The 21,990-nt window shown below is 47.3% G+C and overlaps 1 protein-coding gene across 1 annotated transcript in view; it reads right to left on the minus strand.

Moving 5' to 3' along the window:
- Positions 1 to 19,905, minus strand: part of LOC102396650 (epididymis-specific alpha-mannosidase) — a 52,123-nt gene extending 32,218 nt beyond the window's left edge. The window contains exons 1-6 of the mRNA XM_045166264.1: positions 19,768 to 19,905; positions 18,153 to 18,299; positions 15,560 to 15,665; positions 7,564 to 7,736; positions 7,081 to 7,169; positions 6,125 to 6,374 (exon numbers count right to left, since the gene is read on the minus strand). Coding sequence (XP_045022199.1) covers positions 6,125 to 6,374; positions 7,081 to 7,169; positions 7,564 to 7,736; positions 15,560 to 15,665; positions 18,153 to 18,299; positions 19,768 to 19,905 — 903 coding nt within the window. The remainder of the gene's footprint in view (positions 1 to 6,124; positions 6,375 to 7,080; positions 7,170 to 7,563; positions 7,737 to 15,559; positions 15,666 to 18,152; positions 18,300 to 19,767) is intronic.
- Positions 19,906 to 21,990: the final 2,085 nt, after the last annotated feature.

The following is a 21,990-nucleotide window of genomic DNA, read 5'->3' on the forward strand; positions in this document are numbered from 1 at the left end:
AGCAACGCCCTGTCCTTCTGGGTTCAGAGCCCAGCCTGCACGGGGAGAGCCCCTCTCACCCCCATGACCACCCGCACTCCCCGCGGTGGGCACCGATCCAGGGCCCTGTGCTGGGCGTGTCTGCCTCTCTGCCATGTTGAGGGTGATTCCCCAGCACTGGTTTGTCTTACAGCTGCAGGTTGGTACCCTTTCACAACATTCCCCCAAGTCTCCACACTCTCCAGGGCCGCCTTTGGCTGCCAAAATCTGATCTCTTTCTCTATGAGACTGGTTTTGTAAAATTCCACATAAGCGTGATGATTTAGGTTTTGATTTTCTGTGTCTGCCAGATTCTGTTTCCTGACAGTTTCTTAAATCCCAGCACTGCTCTTAGTTATCAATAACCTTGATTATGATGAGATACTAAACAAGAATAAAAAGCAGAATGGCTTGCTTGAATTTACTGACCTTAATCCCATCCTCAGAAAGATGTCAAAGTAGAAAAACAGATAAATTCCTGGAAATATATAACCTGCCCAGTCTGAATTATGTGTAAAAAGAAAGCCTGAACAAATGGATACTAGAGTCAAACTGAACCAGGATCCAAATACTTCTCAAGAAAGCAAAGATCAACATTCAGCAGCGATGTCTATCGAATGTTGAAGAATTTATACAAATCCTTGTTCAGTCAGTTCAATCACTCGGTTGTGTCCAACTTTTTGAGACCCCATGGACTGCAGCACCTGAGGCTTGCCTGCCCATCACCAACTCCCAGAGTTTACTCAAACTCATATCCATCGAGTTGGTGATGCCATTCAACCATCTCCTCCTCTGTCATCCCCTTCTCCTCCTGCCTTCAAATTTTCCCAGCATGAAGGTCTTTTCCAATGAGTCAGGTCTTCGCATCAGGTGGCCAAAGTGTTGGAGCTTTAGCTTCAGGATCAGCCCTTCCAATGAATATTCAGGACTGATTTCCTTTACTATTGACTGGTTTGACCTCCTTGCAGTCCAGGGGAATCTCAAAAGTTGTCTCCAACACCACAGTTCAAAAGCATCAATTCTTTGGTGCTCAGCCTTCTTTATGGCACAACTTTCATATCCATATATGACTACTGGAAAAACCATAGCTTTGACTAGATGAACCTTTGTTGGCAAAGGAATGTCTCTGATTTTTAATATGCTTTCTAAGTTGGTGATAACTTTTGTTCCAAGTATCAAGCATCTTTTATTTTCATGGCTGCAGTCACCATCTGCAGTGATTTTGGAGCCCAATAAGATAAAGTCCTTCAGTGTTTCCATTGTTTCCCATCTCTTTGCCATGAAGTGATGGGACCAGATGCCATGATCTTAGTGTTTTGAATGTTGAGTTTTAAGCCAGCTTTTTCACTCTCCTCTTTCAGTTTCATCAAGAGGCTCCTCAATTCCTCTTTGCTTCTTCCATAAGGGTGGTGCCATCTGCATATCTGAAGTTACTGATATTTCCCCCAGCAATCTTGATTCCAGCTTGTGCTTCATCCAGTCTGGCATTCTGCATGATGTACTCTTCATGTAAGTTAAATGAGCAAGGTGACAATATACAGCCTTGGTTTACTCCTTTCCCAATTTGGAACCAGTCCATTGTTCCATGTCTGGTTCTAAATGTTGCTCTTGACCTGCATACAAATTTCTCAGAAGGCAGGTAAGCTGGTCTGGCATTGCCATCAAGGATTCAGGAATACAAATCCTTGTTAGTCTCTTTTACAAACTAGAAGGGGACTGAAAGGTTTCAATATAATTTTACAATGCCAAGATTACCCTGACACCAAACCAGGCAAAGAAGCCTCAAGAAAAGAAAATTATAGCTGAATATATCCTAGGAACATAGATGCAAAAATCCTCAACAATATAATAACAAACAAAATCAATAATACTTGAAGACAATATTGCATCATCATAAAGCAGAATGCAAGGAATTTATTCCAGGAATGCAAGGATTGATCAACATCCTCAAATCAACCAGTGAGAAAATGTGAGATAAAAATTATATGATCATCTCAACAGATGCAGAAAAGGCATAAGACAAAATTCAAATTCCATTTGTGATAAAAACTCTCAAAGTGGGTGTGGATGAAAATTACCTCAACATAGTAGAGGCCATATATTACAAGTTGACAGCTAACACCAACTCAAGGAAGAAAAGGTAAAACTATTCCTAGGAGATCAGGAAAAAGACAAGGATGATCCCACTCACCACTTATTTAATGTGGTATTATAAATCAGAGCTGCAGCAATTAGTAATGAAAAAGCATGGAAATCAGAACAGAAGAAATAAAATTCTCACTAATGGCTGCTGTAATGATGTCATAAAAATAGTGACTACAGAAAACCCTAGAGACAAATCTTAAAAATTTTTTTAATATCAATGTATTTATTTTAATTGGAGGCTAATTACTTTACAATATTGTATTGGTTTTGCCATACATTGACATGAATCCACCACGGGTGTACACGTGTTCCCCATCCTGAACCCCCCTCCCACCTCCCTTCCCATCCCATCCCTCTGGGTCATCCCAGTGCACCAGCCCTGAGAATTCTGTATCATGCATTGAACCTGGACTGGCGATCTGTTTCACACATGATAATATACATGTTTCAGTGCTATTCTCTCAAATCATCCCAGCCTTGCCTTCTCCCACAGAGTCCAAAAGACTGTTCTATACATCTATGTCTCTTTTGCTGTCTTGCATATAGGGTTATCATTACCATATTTCTAAATTCCATATATATGTGTTAGTATACAGTATTGGTGTTTTTTTTTCTGGCTTACTTCACTCTGTATAATAGGCTCCAGTTTCATCCACCTCATTAGAACTGATTCAAATGTATTCTTTTTAATAGCTGAGTAATATTCCATTGTGTATATGTACCACAGCTTTCTTATCCATTTGTCTGCTGATGGGCATCTAGGTTGCTTCCATGTCCTGGCTATTGTAAACAGTGCTGCGATGAACATTGGGATACACGTGTCTCTTTCAATTCTGATTTCCTCGGTGCGTATGCCCAGCAGTGGGATTGCTGGGTCGTATGGCAGTTCTATTTCCAGTTTTTTAAGGAATCTCCACACTGTTCTCCATAGTGGCTGTACTAATTTTAAATGAATAACAGCAGTAAAGTTGCAGGATAAAATATCAACAGACACAATCACCTGCTGATTAGTGTTTCCACATACTAACAACAAACCATCAGAAAGAGAAATGAAGGAAACAATCCTCTTGATAGTTACATCAAAAAGGTAAAATGCCTAAGAATACATTTCATGGAGCAGGTGACAGCCCTGCTGTCACACTGAAAACTAGACGACATTGTGATGATTGAAATGGAGGAAGACACAAGTTAAGTGGGAAAATATTCTGAGCTCATGACTGCAAGAGGAGGGCTGCGTTTTCCAAAGCAATCTACAGATTCAAGGCAAAACCTTTTAAAATTCCAATGATGTTTTTCACACAAATAGAACCACCAATCCTAAAATTTATGGGAACCACAAAGACCATGAGTGGTCAGAGCAATCTTTAGTAAGAACAAAACTAGAAGCATCGTACACCCTGATTTCATGCTGCTAAGTCATGTCAGTCGTGTCCGACTCTGTGCAACCCCATAGACGGCAGCCCACCAGGCTCCGCCGTCCCTGAGATTTTCCAGGCAAGAACACTGGAGTGGGTTGCCATTTCCTTCTCCAGTGCATGAAAGTGAAAAGTGAAAGTGAAGTCGCTCAGTCATGTCCAACTCAGCGACCCCATGGACTGAAGCCTACCAGGCTCCTCCACCCATGAGATTTTCCAGGCAAGAGTACTGGAGTGGGTTGCCATTGCCTTCTCGGTCTGATTTCATACTTCACTGCAAAGTCATAGCAATCTAAATAGTCTGGTACCGATAATAAAAGATACAGATAGATCAATGGGATAGAATAGAGAGCTCAGGAACAAAGCCATGTGTGTATGGTAATTACACTAAAGCAAAAGGGCAAGGATATAAACTGGGAAAGGACATCTCCTACCAGAAATGGTCTTATGAAAACTGAACATCCTCAGGTGTAGAATGAGGTTGGACCACTGCCTGACACTGTACTCAAACAGTAAGTCAAGCTAATTAAAGACTTGATTGTAACCCCTGGAACTATAAGGGCTTCCAGAAGAAAACATACACTGTAAATTCCTCATCATCAATCTTGATGATGAGTTTTTGGATTTCACATCACATGGAAAAGGAATACAGAGAATAATAAACAAGTAAGACTACATCAAACTAAAAGCTTCTGCACAGCAAAGAAACTTCATAAATAAAGACAGCCTATGAAATGGACTTCCCTGGTGGCTCAGATGGTAAAGTGTCTGCCTACAATGTAGGAGACCCGGGTTCGATCCCTGGGTTGGGAAGATCCCCTGGAGAAGGAAATGGCAATCCACTCCAGTACTCTTGCCTGGAAAATCCCATGGACAGAGGAGCCTGGTAGGCTACAGTCCATGGGGTTGCAAAGAGTTGGACATGACTGAGCGACTTCACTTTCACTTCCATGAAATGAAACATTTGCAAGTCATAAATCTGGAAAGGCATAATACACAAAATATAAAAAGAACACATATAGATCAGTAGTAATGATGAAAATGATCCAGGTAAAAAATAGGCAGAGGTCTTGAATAGATATTTGTCTGAGAAGACATGAAGATGCCAACAGACACAGGAAAAGATGCTGAACAAATCGAAACCACACAGAGGTACCACCTCACACCTGTTACAACGGCTATTGTCTAAGTGAAAAGAAACAACAAATGTACATCAGGATAAGGAGAAATGTAAACATTCACGCACTGTTGATTTAGAAGTAAATTGTTCCAGCAATTATGGAAAGCAGTGTGGAGGTTCCTGGAAAAACGAACGATACAGCTGCCACGTGATTCAGTCTCCCCACTTCTCTGTATTTATTCAAAGAGAACAAAAACACTAACTTGGAAGGACTTCTGAAACCCTATGTTCACTGCAGCTGTATTTATAATCGGCAAGAAATATGGAATCAACCTACATGTGCATCAGTGGACGACGAGATCAAGAAAATGTTATATATGTACACGGTATTATTCACCATAAAAAGAGGAAATCCTGCCATTTGCAACAGCATGGATGAAACTTCGGGGCACTATGCTCAGGAAACCAGTCAGACAGAGAAAGATGAAATACTATATGGTCTCAGGTATACGTGAATGAAAGGAAAGCAGAAAGTATGTGGAAAATAACTTCATGTATGGAGAGAACATATGGGTAGATCCAAAGACAGGGGCTGCAGGGCGGGCTAAATGCTTGACGGAGGTCAGAAGTTATATTTCCATCTGAAAAACAAGTCATGAGGACGTAACGTGCAGCATGCTGACTGCGTGTGCGTGCACACGTGCGTTCTCGCTCGGGAGCTTTTCTGACGGCTCTGAGCAAATTCCACTTTCTTAGCTGCCCTGCTAAGTACCTATGTGGCCTCAGGAAGATTCCCTAACCTCTCTGGCTCTCAGTCCCTTACGAGTAGGCAGGACACCATAGGCCCTGCCCCTATGCCCAGTGGGGCAGAGGAAATGGAGGAGACACATGCATCCCGTAAAACGGGGTGCTCCCTACAGTTTAGCGGTGACACCTATGATGACATAACATCAGGCACTGTCCCCTGGGGGGGTCTTTCCCACTTGACCTCAGATCCAGCCTATGAGCAGGTCCCGTCATCATCCCCATTTCACAGATGAGGAAAGTGAGGCTCAGAGTGTTCCCAGTCTCACAGCTCCTGAGTAGGAAGCCAGGATTCAGGCCGAAGCCTCTGCTCCCAGCATTGAGAAGGAGAAAGGAGGGGAGAGCTGGGGAGAGGCTGGAGCCTGCATCGGGGAGGGGCTGCATTGGAGGCAGAGGTTGTTGGGGTGATCCAGGGTGGGGTGAGGAGCTGGTAGACTGGGTGAGGACTCGGGGTGCAGGGAAGGAGGACTGAGCTGGGGCTGGGATGGCCCACTGCCTGGATGGATGCTGGCCTGATTAGAACAGGACACACCGTCCTGGGGTGGACCCAGCTGCTAGGGTGGGACACATGGAGCAGCCCTTGTGCAGAGTTGAGCAACCAGGGTCAGGGATCCCCACTTACCCAGGGCCAGAGGACGTGTGGTGTCCGGAACCAGGTGGCTCGAGCCAACACGTTGTTCAGCAGGAGATTGGTAAAGCTTGGGATGGTGTCCTCAGTGACAGGGATTTCCATGCTGGGGTACAGGCCATTCGTGGGAGGACCTGGGAAGACTGGGTCACCATCCCAGTAAAATCCCTCACTGAGAGAGAGACGAGTGTTAGGGACCAGCCCTGAGAAGGGCAGCAGCCCAAGACCTAGGAGGCCGGGAGGACTCAGCAAGGCCAGAGCAACTGTGCCTGCAGACCGGGCTCGGGACCTCTGTCTCCCATCAGAGGGTGGAGGGGGGCGGTGGGCAGATGAGAGCTGTGTGGACAGAAGGCGTCACCTTCCAGCCCTGCAGGACCTTGGGCACGTGACCCTACAAGCCCGTATCTTTTCAGCTGTTCCGTGGAGCCCACAACCTCTGGGCCCCACTTCCTCCATGTGGATCAGGAGCAATTCATGAGATCACTCATTCTTTAGGTCATCCTTGTGCCCTTCAGTTCTGATTCCAAGAACCCTGAGCAGGGCTGGGACCAGAACGAGGCAAGTGAGATACTTGCCTTCACACAAAACTCCGCACTTGTAAAAATCTCAGTAACAATATAATGAGATTTTCACACTTTTCAAATTAAAAAATAATGCAAAAAACATGGTGATGAACAGAATCACAAAATTCTATATAAAGACAGAGCAGTATTACAAAATCCTCAGACCCAGGGAGACTGAGGACATGGAGGCCTTGGTGCTGCCTTCTGAGCCCAGTGCAGCTGCCCTACAGCGGCTACCACGGGACCTTGGCTGGGTGTCCAGGCCTCAGTTGTTCTTTCTGTAAGATGGGAGCTCAGTGCATGCCCTCAGGGCCGGCCATGAGGGGCGTGGCGGAGGTGGTCCAGGGAGGGTGCTGGGACGGGGGCTGGCCCGAGGCAGGTGCTCACGAGCAGTAGCCGAACTGGTCTAGGACGTGTGTGAAGATTTCCTGCTGTGCCGACAGGGATCTGGACCCTCTCCACACGAACTGCAGCTGCTGCAAACCCGGAGGGAACGGAGTGAGGGCCCAGGGGCGACACGGCTGCCGGCTCCCCAACCCACTCAGGCCCCACCTGAGTCTCCTCGCCGCCCCCGCTGCTCTCAGGGGTTCAGGTCAAGATCCCCCTCTGCTGCCCCCTCCTCAAGGTTTGCCCTGACCTCCCAAAGCCACAGGAGGCAGAGGAATCAGCCCGCCAGACGCCGCCTGTCTGCACCTTCATCTGACCCTCCTCAGGGCAGGACTCTCTGCCAGGGCGTGCCAGCCAGGCTGTCTGTAACTTGGCTTGAATGCCTGCAGACACCGGGAGCTCACCACTATTACTAAAGGTACAGCAGCTTTTTTCAGTTCTGATGGTGAGAAAGTGGATGAGTAGATGCAGCTTACCACTCACCCGGTTATCCTGCATGGCCTCCTTCAGGTTGTAGTCGATCCTAGAGATGACGTGGGCATTGAAGCCCGCCAGGGCAAAGAGGGTGGGGGTCGTGGAGGATGCACCAAATGGGTCCACCTGCCAGGAGAACTGTGGCCGGACCCCAAATGTTTCATAGAGAAAGCCGTGTCCTTCTGCAAAGAGACAGCCAGGCGGTTGGACTTGGGGTGGGCTCTGAGAACTCAGGAACCAGTGGGAGCAGCAGAGGAGGCGCAGGAAGCAGAGGAGACCAAGGAGGAGCAGCTGGAGAAGAGGGGGAAGACTTGGGGATGGGGGGTCTGAGATGGGGGTTCAGCAATCTGTGAAGGGCACACCCTGTCCCCATATCATCTGCCTGAGGAGGGCAGGTCTGATGGCCCCTAATTCCACACTCAGAATCCTCACTTCAATCAGGGAATATTGACCCAGACCCAAGGGATGACTTAGCACTGGTCCCACAGGTCATGGAAAGATCCACCTCTGCCTGATTCTTGTTTTCGCCACCTCTGTGGGAACTAGAAGTGGGCATGCAAATAGTTATAGCTGAAAAGATGTATGGGCTTAACTGGCTTGAGTTTCAGGGCAAGAATTCACACATTTTCTATTTTAAGAAGATTTAGCAAGAAATGTCCCCTTGTACCCCTTTCCTTTCCTGATGACTGAAGCAGTAGCAGCCATTCTGTGATCATGTGGGAGACGATATGAGAATATGAGAAACATCAGTGGGCTGCAGAATCCGTCCCTAAATCCTCCCCCTTCTTTGTAAGGAAGCAGTAAATATCTTAATGACAGCTCAGTGTACCTCAGGTTTTTTCAACACTGTTAGAAAACCTTCCTGAGGTCCAGACGAACAGGTGATTAATGCATAAAACAATTAATCTTTGCCCAACATATACTCTCCCCTCTGCCTTTTAGGAACAGAACCACACAGCCCCTCCTAATTAGGACAGGGTAATAGACTCCTGGCAGGAGCCTGCATTCCCCTGCCTCCTGAGGATGACAGACCACGTGACGAGGTTCTGAACAGTGGATGTGCCCAGAAGTGATGAGGGTAGTTCAGGGTCACCTTTTTGAGGACGCACTGCCCTCTTCCCTTCATTCCCCACCCCTTCCCAACTGAGATGATATTTCAGGGGGGTGAGGCACCTTCAGCCATGCAAGGAAGGCAGAGACACCCTGTGGGGTGGCAGAGCAAAACACACCAGTTACTGGAAGCCTCAATACTCTGTGGAGCAGTGACCCTTGACCGGCCAAGAACAGTCCGAAGTGTAGACTCCACGCCCCACTCCCGCGCTGAGAGAAGTAACCTTCCCTCTTGCTCGAGTCACTGCCACTCAGTCACCTTCTTGCAGCTGAACCAGCATCCTAATGAGCACAAAGACCAGGTCAAGACCTCCCTGCCCAGTAATGGAGGGCGGGGCCAGAGTGCAGGGGCCAAGGTGCCCGAGAGGCCAAGGGGACACTGGAATTGTGGTCTCCGCCTCAGCTGGAGAGACCTGCTTCCTTCCTCCTCAGGAGAATGTTAAGCAGTTTTTAACTCTGCTGAGGAGGAGTCAGAGAGAAGCAGGGAGGTGGAACAGAGGGGCACCCAGGAGACAGGGGATTACTGGTATTGGGAGGGGGAGGGGGTGGGCACAGGCCGAGAGCTGGGGCAGGAATAACCAGGACAGCAGGGTCCTCGCAGGACTGTCCCAGGCATGTCCTTCCCTCTTGGGGACATTTGCTTCTGTCACTGCAGTTATGGGAGCCCCAGCCCCCATGTGACCTGAGCTGGGCTCCCTCCCAGAGGATGGGGTCACTGGGGGCACCTCTTTGTGTCCCGCCTCTCTTCCAGGCCTCTGCTGAGAATCCCAGCTGAGAAATGTCACCTCAGGGAGAGGATGAGCTCGCATCCCCAGGGCCTGCTGCCACACTCAGCTCGTCCTGTCCTCTGAGCTGCTGGGAAAACCGCCATTCCCCCATTGAGATATTCTATCTAAAACTAAGTCTCAAGAGTGTTTATCAAGACCTAGGAGAATGAAAACACAGTGACTCAAAACCTATGGGATGCAGTAAAAGCAGTGCTAAGAGGGAGGTTTTTACCAATACAAGCCTACCTCAAGAAACAAGAGAACCATCAAATACACAATCTAACTTTGCACTAAAGCAACAGAAAAGAAGAACAAAACCCCCCAAAGTTAGTAGAAGGAAAGAAATCATAAACATCAGAGCAGAAATAAATGAAAAAAAAAAAAAAGAAATAGACAATAGGAAAGATCAATACAACAAAAATCTGATTCTTGGAGAAGCTAAACAAAATTGATAAATCATTAGCCAGACTCATCAAAAAAATAGAAAGACTCAAATCAATAAAATTGAAAATGAAAAATAAGTTATATCAGACAACACAGAAATACAAAAGATCATAAGAGGAAATATATGCCAATAAAATGGATAACATGGAAGAAATGTACACATTCTTAGAAAAATACTACTTTCCAAAACTGAACCAGAAAGAAATAGAAAATATGAACAGGCCAGTCACAAGCACAGATTCCCAAAACTGTATTCACAAAATCTTCCAACAGAGAAACACCCAGGGCAAGAGAACTTCACAGGCGAATTCTGTCATAAGTTTTGAAAACAGCTGTTACCTATCCTGCTCAAACTCTTCCAGAAAATTGCACAGGAAAAAACCATCCCAGTTCATTATACATGGCCACCATCACCCGGATAACAAAACCAGACAAAGATGCCACAAAAAAGAAAATTACATGCCAATATCACTGGTGAAAATAGATGTAAAAATACTCAACAAAATTCTAGCCAGCTGAATCGAACAACACATTAAAAAGATCATACTTAATGATAAAGTAGACCTTATCTCAGGGATGCAAGGATTCTCCAATATACAGAATATCACCATCATAGGAGAGACAAATCAATCAATATGACATGCCATCTTAACAAAATGAAAGATAAAAGCCACATGGTCATCTCAGTAGATTAAGAGAAAGCTTTTGACAAAATTCTACACTTATTTATTATAACTCTTCAGACAGTAGCCATAGAAGGAGCATACCTAACATAATAAAGGACTTACACGACAAAGCCAGAGCAAGCATTGTTCTCAACGGTGAGAAACGGAAAGCGTTTCCTCTAAGATGAGGAATAAGACAAGGGAGAAGGCAATGGCAAGCCACTCCAGTACTCTTGCCTAGAAAATCCCATGGATGGAGGAGTCTGGTGGGATGCATTCCATGGGGTCTCTACAAGTCAGTCGCAACTGAGCGACTTCACTTTCACTTTTCACTTTCACGCAATGGAGAAGGAAATGGCAACCCACTCCAGTGTTCTTGCCTGGAGAATCCCAGGGATGGGGGAGCCTGGTGGGCTGCTGTTTATGGGGTCGCACAGAGTCGGACACAACTGAAGCGACTTAGCAGCAGCAGCCCACTCTTGCCACTATTATTCAACATAGTTTGGGAAGTCTTAGCTACAGCAATCAGGGAAGAAGAAAAAAAAGAATCCAGACAGGAAAAGAAGTAAAATTCTCACAGTTTGCTGATAACACGATAATATACACAGAAAACTCTAAAAATGCCACCAGAAAATTACTAGAGGGAATCAATGAATATAGTAAAGCTCAGTTCAGTTCAGTTCAGTCGTTCAGTCATGTCTGACTCTTTGCGACCCCATGAATCGCAGCACGCCAGGCCTCCCTGTCCATCACCAACTCCTGGAGTTCACTCAGACTCACGTCCATTGAGTCAGTGATGCCATCCAGCCATCTCATCCTCTGTCGTCCCCTTCTCCTCCTGCCTCCAATCCCTCCCAACATCAGAGTCTTTTCCAATGAGTCAACTCTTCACATGAGGTGGCCAAAGTACTGGAGTTTCAGCTTTAGTATCATTCCTTCCAAAAAACACCCAGGGCTGATCTCCTTTAGAATGGACTGGTTGGATCTCCTTGCAGTCCAAGGGACTCTCAAGAGTCTTCTCCAACACCACAGTTCAAAAGCATCAATTCTTTGGTGTTCAGCTTTCTTCACAGTCCAACTCTCACATCCATACATGACCACTGGAAAAGCCATAGCCTTGACTAGACAGACCTTTGTTGGCAAAGTAATGTCTCTGCTTTTGAATATGCTATCTAGGTTGGTCATAACTTTCCTTCCAAGGAGTAAGTGTCTTTTAATTGCATGGCTGCAGCCACCATCTGCAGTGATTTTGGAGCCCCAAATCACTGCCCCAAATCACAATAAAGTCTGACATTGTTTCCACTGTTTCCCCATCTATTTCCCATGAAGTGATGGGACCAGATACCATGGTCTTCGTTTTCTGAATGTTGAGCTTTAAGCCAACTTTTTCACTCTCCTCTTTCACTTTCATCAAGAGGCTTTGAATTCCTCTTCACTTTCTGCCATCAGGGTGGTATCATCTGCATATCTGAGGTTATTGATATTTCTCCCAGCAATCTTGATTCCAGCTTGTGTTTCTTCCAGTCCAGCGTTTCTCATGATGTATTCTGCATAGAAGTTAAATAAGCAGGTTGACAGTATACACTCTTGACGTACTCTTTTTCCTATTTGGAAACAGTCTGTTGTTCCATGTCCAATTCTAACTCTTGCTTCCTGACCTGCATATAGGTTTCTCAAGAGGCAGATCAGGTGGTCTGGTATTCCCATCTCTTTCAGAATTTTCCACAGTTTCTTGTGATCCACATAGTCAAAGGCTTTGGCATAGTCAATAAAGCAGAAATAGATGTTTTTCTGGAACTCTGTTGCTTTTTCCATGATCCAGCGGATGTTGGCAATTTGATCTCTGGTTCCTCTGCCTTTTCTAAAACCAGCTTGAACATCTGGAAGTTCACGGTTCATGTATTGCTGAATCCTGGCTTGGAGAATCTTGAGCATTACTTTACTAGCGTGTGAGATGAGTGCAATTGTGCGGTAGTTTGGACATTCTTTGGCATTGCCTTTCTTTGGGATTGGAATGAAAACTGACGTTTTCCAGTCCTGTGGCCACTGCTGAGTTTTCTAAATTTGCTGGCATATTGAGTGCAACACTTTCACAGCATCATCTTTCAGGATTTGGAATAGCTCAACTGGAATTCCATCACCTCCACTAGCTTTGTTCATAGTGATGCTTTCTAAGGCCCACTTGACTTCACATTCCAGGATGTCTGGCTCTAGGTGAGTGATCACACCATCGTGATTATCTTGGTCATGAAGATCTTTTTTGTACAGTTCTTCTGTGTATTCTTGCCACCTCTGCTTAATATCTTCTGCTTCTGTTAGGTCCATGCCATTTCTGTCCTTTATCGAGCCCATCTTTGCATGAAATGTTCCCTTGGTATCTCTAATTTTCTTGAAGAGATCTCTAGTCTTTCCCATTCTGTTGTTTTCTTCTATTTCTTTGCGTTGATCGCTGAGGAAGGCTTTCTTATCTCTTCTTGCTATTCTTTGGAACTCTGCATTCAGATGTTTATATCTTTCCTTTTCTCCTTTGCTTTTTGCTTCTCTTCTTTTCACAGCTATTTGTAAGCCCTCCCCAGACAGCCATTTTGCTTTTTTTGCATTTCTTTTCCATGGGGATGGTGTTGATCCCTGTCTCCTGTACAATGTCATGAACCTCAGTCCATAGTTCATCAGGCACTCGTCTATCAGATCTAGTCCCTTAAATCTATTTCTCAGTTTCACTGTATAATCATAAGGGATTTGATTTAGGTCATACCTGAATGTCTAGTGGTTTTCCCTACTTTCTTCAATTTCAGTCTGAATTTGGGAATAAGGAGCTCATGATCTGAGCCACAGTCAGCTCCAGGTCTTGTTTTTGCTGATTGTATAGAGCTTCTCCATCTTTGGCTGCAAAGAATATAATCAATCTGATTTTGGTGTTGACCATCTGGTGATGTCCATGTGTAGAGTCTTCTCCTGTGTTGTTGGAAGAGGGTGTTTGCTATGACCAGTGTGTTCTCTTGGCAAAACTCTATTAGCCTTTGCCCTGCTTCATTCGGTATTCCAAGGCCAAATTTGCCTGTTACTCCAGGTGTTTCTTGACTTCCTACTTTTGCATTCCAGTCCCCTATAATGAAAAGGACATCTTTTTTGGGTGTTAGTTCTAAAAAATCTTGTAGGTCTTCATAGAACCGTTCAACTTCAGCTTCTTCAGCATTACTGGTTGGGGCATACACTTGGATTACTGTGATATTGAATGGTTTGCCTTGGAAATGAACAAAGATCATTCTGTCATTTTTGAGATTGCATCCAAGTACTGCATTTCGGACTCTTTTTTTGACCATGATGGCTTCTCCATTTCTTCTGAGGGATTCCTGCCTGCAGTAGTAGATATAATGGTCATCTGAGTTAAATTCACCTATTCCAGTCCATTTTAGTTCGCTGACTCCTAGAATGTCGACGTTCACTCTTGCCATCTCCTGTTTGACCACTACAAATTTGCCTTGGTTCATGGACCTGACATTCCAGGTTCCTATGCAATATTGCTCTTTACAGCATTGGACCTTGCTTCTATCACCAGTTACATCCACAACTGGGTATTGTTTTTGGTTTGGCTCCATTCCTTCATTCTTTCTGGAGTTATTTCTCCACTGATCTCCAGTAGCATATTGGGCACCTAGTGATTGGGGAGTTCCTCTTTCAGTATCCCATCCTTTTGCCTTTTCATACTGTTCATAGTAAAGTTACAGGATATAAAAGTAATAAACTGAAATCCCTTGCATTCCTATACCCTAATAATGAAAGGCACATGTACTCCTAATGTTCACTGTAGCACGATTTGCAATAGCTAGGATATGGAAGCAGCCTAGATATCTGTTGACATGGATAAAGTTGTGATACATATATGCAATGGAATATTACTCAGCCATAAAAAGGAACACATTTGGAGGAAAGGAAACCCCAATGCCATCGTGATGTCCTACACATAGTGCCTCTTTAGTGGAGTGAGAATGGGTAGAGCTCAGCACACACTGCAGTCAATCCTGGCTCACCCACTGACTCTTTGTCCTACTTATATTCTCTATTCTGCTTGTGTTCTCTATTCTATACTCTATTCTGCAAAGGAGCCTGAGAGCCATGATGCCCCTGCACACCCTGCCTTTAGTGGTGAGTGAGGTGATATGTTATGACCAACCTAGATAGCATATTCAAAAGCAGAGACATTACTTTGCCAACAAAGGTCCGTCTAGTCAAGGCTATGGTTTTTCCTGTGGTCATGTATGGATGTGAGAGTTGGACTGTAAAGAAGGCTGAGTACCGAAGAATTGATGCTTTTGAACTGTGGTGTTGGAGAAGACCCTTGAGAGCCCCTTGGCCTGCAAGGAGATCCAACCAGTCCATTCTGAAGGAGATCAGCCCTGGGATTTCTTTGGAAGGAATGATACTAAAGCTGAAACTCCAGTACTTTGGCCACCTCATGCGAAGAGTTGACTCATTGGAAAAGACTCTGATGCTGGGAAAGATTGAGGGCGGGAGGAGAAGGGGATGACAGAGGATGAGATGGCTGGATGGCATCACCGACTCAGTGGACATGGGTTTGGGTGGACTCCGGGAGTTGGTGATGGACAGGGAGGCCTGGTGTGCTGTGGTTCATGGGGTTGCAAAGAGTCGGACAGGACTGAGTAACTGAACTGAACTGAAAGGAATCTCGATAACACCCTTTTGAGGTAGACCTTCCATCACTACTGAGCACTTTCACAGAGGAGGGAACTGAGCCCTAATGAGGCTGCATCACATGCCAGGGTCACAGGGTTGGGAGTTAGCAGAGTCAGGAGTCAGCCAGGTTGGCTTGTCTAGAATCCACACCCTCATCCCCTGCACTCAGGCACAGACATGGACACGGTGCCAGCAGTCACAGTGCTGACGGGTCACAGTCTCCTGCTGAGAGGGGAAGATGGAGCCCAGCACCAGGGCTCAGACACCCAGTCCCAGCCCCGCAGGAGGCCACAGGGACCCTGATCTGGGGAAGGGTAATCAAACCTGTGAGCTGGAGGATCTGGTCATCAATGTGGGTCACGGCCTCGTCGTGCATGACCTGGCCTCCGAGGACAAATTCCAGGCGACCTGTGGCCACAAGCTGGCGGACCTTGGGATAGTGGGCAGAGAGAAAAGGCCAGGTTACACCTTCCAAGCTGAGCCAGTTGTATTTTCTGGGCACATGCTTATAGCATCTCATGGTCCTTCCTTCAAAATCCACAGCCTCATTTATTCTGCAAAAGCAGAACACTGTCTGTCCTGGTCAGCACTGCGTCCAGCTCCGAGAACAGCACCTGGCCCTGGCTGCTGCTTCGTCAGGCATATACACAGATACATATGTTCACAGCTTTTGCTTTTGAATGATGTCAAGATTATGGAAAACTTGCAGGAACTGTACCAAAAAACTCCCATAAATCCTTCTCCAGATTATCTCATTGCTAATATTTTTTACCTCTTTCTGTTAACACTCTCCCATGTCATTACACACAGTATGATTTTTCTAAACCATTTGAAAGTACAAGTTATCAACTGTATGCCTTTATCTGAATAGTTTAGGTCATTTTTGAAAGAAAAAGATAATTACACTGCTATATAATGATCAAAACTCAGGCTATTTCACATTAATAACATGTGCATGCATTCATGTTCAGTTTCTCAGTAATGTCCAACTCTTTGCGACTCCATGGGCTGTGCCCCACTGGGCTCCTCTGTCCATGGGATTCTCCAGGCAAGAATACTGGGGTTTATCCTCTAATTTCCAACACTTTCTGAGTATTTCTGTTTCATAATTTTTATGGTTTCAGGCTAGTACGTTTGTAGAATGCTCTTCCAATTGCATTTGTCACATGTCTGTCTAACAGATATTTTAGAACACAGGAATGAAGGAAATTTCCTGGGGCTTCAGTGTGTAGGATGCACTTTCAGTGATGAGGATGTGACTCTGATCCCTTCATGGGCTTCCCTAGTGTCTCAGATGGTGGGGAATCTGCCTACAGTGCAGGAGACTCAGGTTTGATCCCTGTGTTGGGAAGACCCCCTGGAGAAGTGAATGGCTATCCACTCCAATATTCTTATTGGAGAATTCCATGTAGAGAGAAGACTGGCAGGATGCAGTCCATGGGATTGGAAGCAGTTGGACATGACTGAGTTACTTTCCTTTTTACTTTAGGGAGCTAACAACCCACAGATCTCATGGTGCAAACAATAAAGTATATCCACGAAAGAGGGCAGAATGGAAGCATGAATACAGTCAGAGACCGTGCCACTGAGCACACCATGCTCTTGGTAGACCGTGGGTTTGATCTGATCTCAAAGTACTGTCTTTGCAGATCGTTCATTTGAGAAATGTGGAATGACAACTACCGTGTACTGTTTCAAATGTGCACCTGCTTCATGTTGGGCCCCATCCAGGAGCTGGGATTCGGCCCACACAACTCACAGAAAATTGCTAGTTTCCAGGGACATATTATTGAATTTCCTGTCTAGGTCTTAGCCAGCACACCTAACTGTGAGAGTAGGAGTAAGTGATTTGGGTCTGGGCATGTCCATGTAAAGAAGGAAAAACTGCCCAGTGGACACCAGAGAGCAAGGCTTTGATTCACAATACTGACCCAGAACCCATCTGTCAGGTATAAGCTGTGTGACCTTGAGCCAGATGCCTGCCCTCTCTGAACCTGGACCAGCTCTGTGCAGTAGGAGAGGGTCCTCACCGTGCAGGCTGCGGGGAGGAGTCAGTAGAGTAACCTGTAAAACCTGAGCCCAGCACCTGGCCCGCGGCAGAGCCCATCAGATGGGAGGCTCGTTCTCTCGGCTCCACAGGCTGCAGGGTCACATCCCCTCTGCGGACCTGGTGGATCCGGCTTCACCGTCTGAGTTCTCTGCCTTGAGCAGGTGGCTGAGCCTCTGACTTTCACCGCCAGCGACTGCTCTGAGGGCAGGTGATGCCTGGAGGGGACCACGCCCCAAGCACCCTAGGTGCTTACATCCTGGGCACATTCTGGGCACAGCCTCTCTGAAGAGGGAGGTCACTCCTGATTCCAGATGTGGGACCTGCAGCTGAAGAGCCAGCCCCACCTGTGACCATATGGGGATGGGGGGAGGACCTGGCCCCAGGCTGCCCCTCCAAGGACCAGGGCCTCTGACCCCCTGTGACACGGAGTTAATCAGCCCCGGAGGCTAATCCACAGGGACTCCTGCACCCCTGGCTGGTCCTGGGCTCTGGTGCCCATGAGGGCCACACAAATCCACAAATGAAGTCAGAAGGTGTGGACACAGGTCACTCCAGAGCGCGCAGTGTCAGAGGTGACCCCAGTCACACCAGCTGAGTGCCTGGCTGGGCTGCCAGAGCTGCAATTATTCAGGAGAAACAAGAAAGGCAGGATCAAACACAAACCTGTCCCCTGGGTGTGGGGCTGACCACAAACCTGTACTAAACGGACCCTGGGCACAGCCTCGCCGGGTTGTGGCCTCCTGGTTTATGCAGCCCCGCCCTGGCCTCATGGAGCACAACCCAGGAGCTTCCTGAAGGGTCGTCCCTGGGACCCCGAGGGCATCTGCTCTCATCTGCCTGGTGAGGACTCCCTGAGGGCAGCGTTACCTGGCCTTTCTGCTTGTCCGAGGCGACACCATCCCACCACAGCCGGAAATATTCCTGCTCCACTATGATGAACCTGCGCTTCTTCTCAAGGGTTAGTTCCTCCACCACGGAGTTGTAGACGTTGGTGACATAAGCCTGCATGCTCTCCTGGGGTGGGGAGGAGGAGAGACCATCACTCTAGACCCGTGGGGGAAACCAGAGGGCGTGGGCCAGGGACCGAGGAGGAACATCCAGGGAGACATGGTGTCTGGGGGCCACTGGCGCTCCCCCCAAGCCTGTCCAGGCCCTGCAGTCGGGTCCCCCTGCTTCTCAGACAAGGGAGCCTGGTATCCACTCTGTGATGGACACACAGTGAGCCCTGCACTGAGAGAAGGACCCGGGCAGACAACCTTTGATGGGAGCCTTCCCTTGAGGAGAGTCATGAGGAGACAGACACTCTACGTGACAGAGGATTGTGCCAGTCCAGCCAAGTCCACAGGCCAGCCCAGAGGGGCATGCTGACCACTCCTGCCTTGGAGGACACACCAGTCGACAACAGGGCCCTGGGAGTGAGGTCCAGGGACCCTGATGGGCCTTCTTGGGATGAAATGATGGGGAAGTGTGTGTGTCAAGAGCTGAGGCTGAGAGGAGCTGACAGCTCAAGCATCTCCCTGGGTCTATCTCCCACTGCACACTAAGGCTGAGAGTCCCCAGGATGGAGCACTGTCTGCTCCCATCTGGGTCAGGCTGGCTCACTATGGTTTCCAGAGATGCTGATAAAGGAATGCAAGGAGCCTTGGGCAGGGGGTGAGCGGGCAAGGCAGCGATGTATGCTGACTTGGGCAGCACCCCACCCCAGGCCTCAGTGTCCCATCTCTAAACTGAGGGTGATGAGCATGCCTCCCCACACATCAGCAGTTCCACATGCAGGTGGGTGACCACCCACAGAGGCTGCCCAGTGATCCGGGACCAGACTCAACCCTCAGCCTCAGGGCCTCTTGCTGCATGACTCCCTTTAAAATGAGCGACTCACTTATTAACGTCTCAGGGAAAGTATTGTATCCACGATCACAGAGTGGTCCTATGCATTTATTTCCTTCCTCCTTCCAGAAAAGAGCTTGTGCAGGCCTGGGTAATCATTTCAGTTACCTGCCCCAGAAACTTATGGAATTCAGTCCTGACCTCTTTTCCTCTGCCCTGGTTCATTCATTCACTCAAGGAATATTTGAGGAACACCTTCCACCCATTGCAGCCAGGGACACATTCTCACCACTGCCTAGAGCAGCCCATGTTTGTTGCTCATCGTGTCTGACTCTTTGAGGCCCCATCGACTGTATCCTGCCAGGCTCCTCTGTCCATGGAATTCTCCGGGCAAGAATATTGGTGTGGGTTGCCATTGCATTCTCCAGGGGAACTTCCTGACCCAGGGATCAAAGCTGGGTCTCCGTCACTGTAGGCAGATTCTTTACCATCTGAGCCACCAGGGAAGCCCTCAGCCAGTCCATAGCTGAGTAGTGATGGACCCCAGGCTGAGACTCCTTATGGCACAAACCCATTACACAAACCCACTCTGGAGTCCAGATGGAAAAAGACCCGCAGCTTCAAGAGGTGTGCAGGGGTCACTCGGGGCACCTACCTGTATGGTGTGCAGCCAGCCCACGTCCATGTGGCTGTGGGGAACCACGAAGACCCTCAGTCGGGGCTCAGAAAGAGCCCCCAGGGGCCACATCAGGCCCAACCACAGGAGCAGAGGTAGCCAGCCCCACGGCTCCATCTCCTCGGCCAGCTCAGGGGCAGGAGGATGTCTGCCTGCCTGCAGGGCCCGGCCTCCTGCCAGCTGACTGGGCCATCACCCCTTGGTGGATGCAGTGGGAAGGAAACCAGGAGTGACACCCACACAGATGCTGTCACCTGAGCAGTGCAGGCAGGTGGCACTCTCTCACTGCCTAGCAGCACTCTGCTCCCATCTGCGGTTTCCTGACCATCCACCTTTAGACAAACCCCAAATACGCCTCCCCTGGGGGGACTGCCAGCTTCCCTCTGGCCGGACCTGGATCTCCTCACCCCAGTCCTCATGCCCCTCCCTTAGGCCTCTCCCAGTGGTATTTCCCAGTGGGCATCTTACCCATCCCTGCCCCCAACCCACTGGACTGGCTCCTTGACACTGCCATGCAAGACGTAACACTCAGTGTGGGGCCTGCCACCACCAGGACGCCCACTGTGATACACTCTCCTTCACATGAAACCCCCAAATTGAGCCTTGCAATAGCAATTGTAATCTCTCTTTTAAGGAGAAAAGTCGGCTCTCACAAATAGGACCTGACTACCTGAGGTTGCAATGCCAAAGAATGCTCAAACTACCGCACAATTGCACTCATCTCACACGCTAGTAAAGTAATGCTCAAAATTCTCCAAGCCAGGCTTCAGCAATACGTGAACCATGAACTTCCAGATGTTCAAGCTGGTTTTAGAAAAGGCAGAGGAACCAGAGATCAAATTGACAACATCCACTGGATCATAGAAAAAGCAAGAGAGTTCCAGATCAGATCAGATCAGTCGCTCAGTCGTGTCCGACTCTTTGCCACCCCATGAATCGCAGCACGCCAGGCCTCCCTGTCCATCACCAACTCCCGGAGTTCACTCAAACTCACGTCCATTTAGTCAGTGATGCCATCCAGCCATCTCATCCTCTGTCGTCCCCTTCTCCTCCTGCCCCCAATCCCTCCCAGCATCAGAGTCTTTTCCAATGAGTCAACTCTTCACATGAGGTGGCCAAAGTACTGGAGTTTCAGCTTTAGCATCATTCCTTCCGAAGAAATCCCAGGGCTGATCTCCTTTAGAATGGACTGGATGGATCTCCTTGCAGTCCAAGGGACTCTCAAGAGTCTTCTCCAACACCACTGTTCAAAGGCATCAATTCTTCAGTGCTCAGCCTTCTTCACAGTCCAACTCTCACATCCATACATGACCACAGGAAAAACCATAGCCTTGACTAGAGGAACCGTTGTTGGCACAGTAATGTCTCTGGTTTTGAATATGCTATCTAGGTTGGTCATAATCTTCCTTCCAAGGAGTAAGCGTCTTTTAATTTCATGGCTGCAGTCACCATCTGTAGTGATTTTGGAGCCCAGAAAAATAAAGTCTGACACTGTTTCCACTGTTTCCCCATCTATTATCCATGAAGTGATGGGACCGGATGCCATGATCTTCATTTTCTGAATGTTGAGCTTTAAGCTAACTTTTTCACTCTCCACTTTCACTTTCATCAAGAGGCTTTTTAGTTCCTCTTCACTTTCTGCCATAAGGGTGGTATCATCTGACTATCTGAGGTTATTGATATTTATCCCGGAAATCTTGATTCCAGCTTGTGTTTCTTCCAGTCCAGCGTTTCTCATGATGTACTCCGCATATAAGTTAAACAGGGTGACAATATACAGCCTTGACGAACTCCTTTTCCTATTTGGAACCAGTCTGTTGTTCCATGTCCAGTTCTAACTGTTGCTTCTGACCTGCATACAAATTTCTCAAGAGGCAGATCAGGTGGTCTGGTATTCCCATCTCTTTCAGAATTTTCCACAGTTTCTTGTGATCCACACAGTCAAAGGCTTTGGCATAGTCAATAGAGCAGAAATAGATGTTTTTCTGGAACTCTCTTGCTTTTTCCATGATCCAGTGGATGTTGGCAATTTGATCTCTGGTTCCTCTGCCTTTTCTAAAACCAGCTTGAACATCAGGAAGTTCACGGTTCACGTATTGCTGAAGCCTGGCTTGGAGAATTTTGAGCATTACTTTACTAGCGTGTGAGACGAGTGCAATTGTGTGGTAGTTTGAGCATTCTTTAGCATTGCCTTTCTTTGGG

This window comes from Bubalus bubalis, chromosome 7 (genome assembly GCF_019923935.1).
Source record: "Bubalus bubalis isolate 160015118507 breed Murrah chromosome 7, NDDB_SH_1, whole genome shotgun sequence".
Taxonomy (NCBI): domain Eukaryota; kingdom Metazoa; phylum Chordata; class Mammalia; order Artiodactyla; family Bovidae; genus Bubalus; species Bubalus bubalis.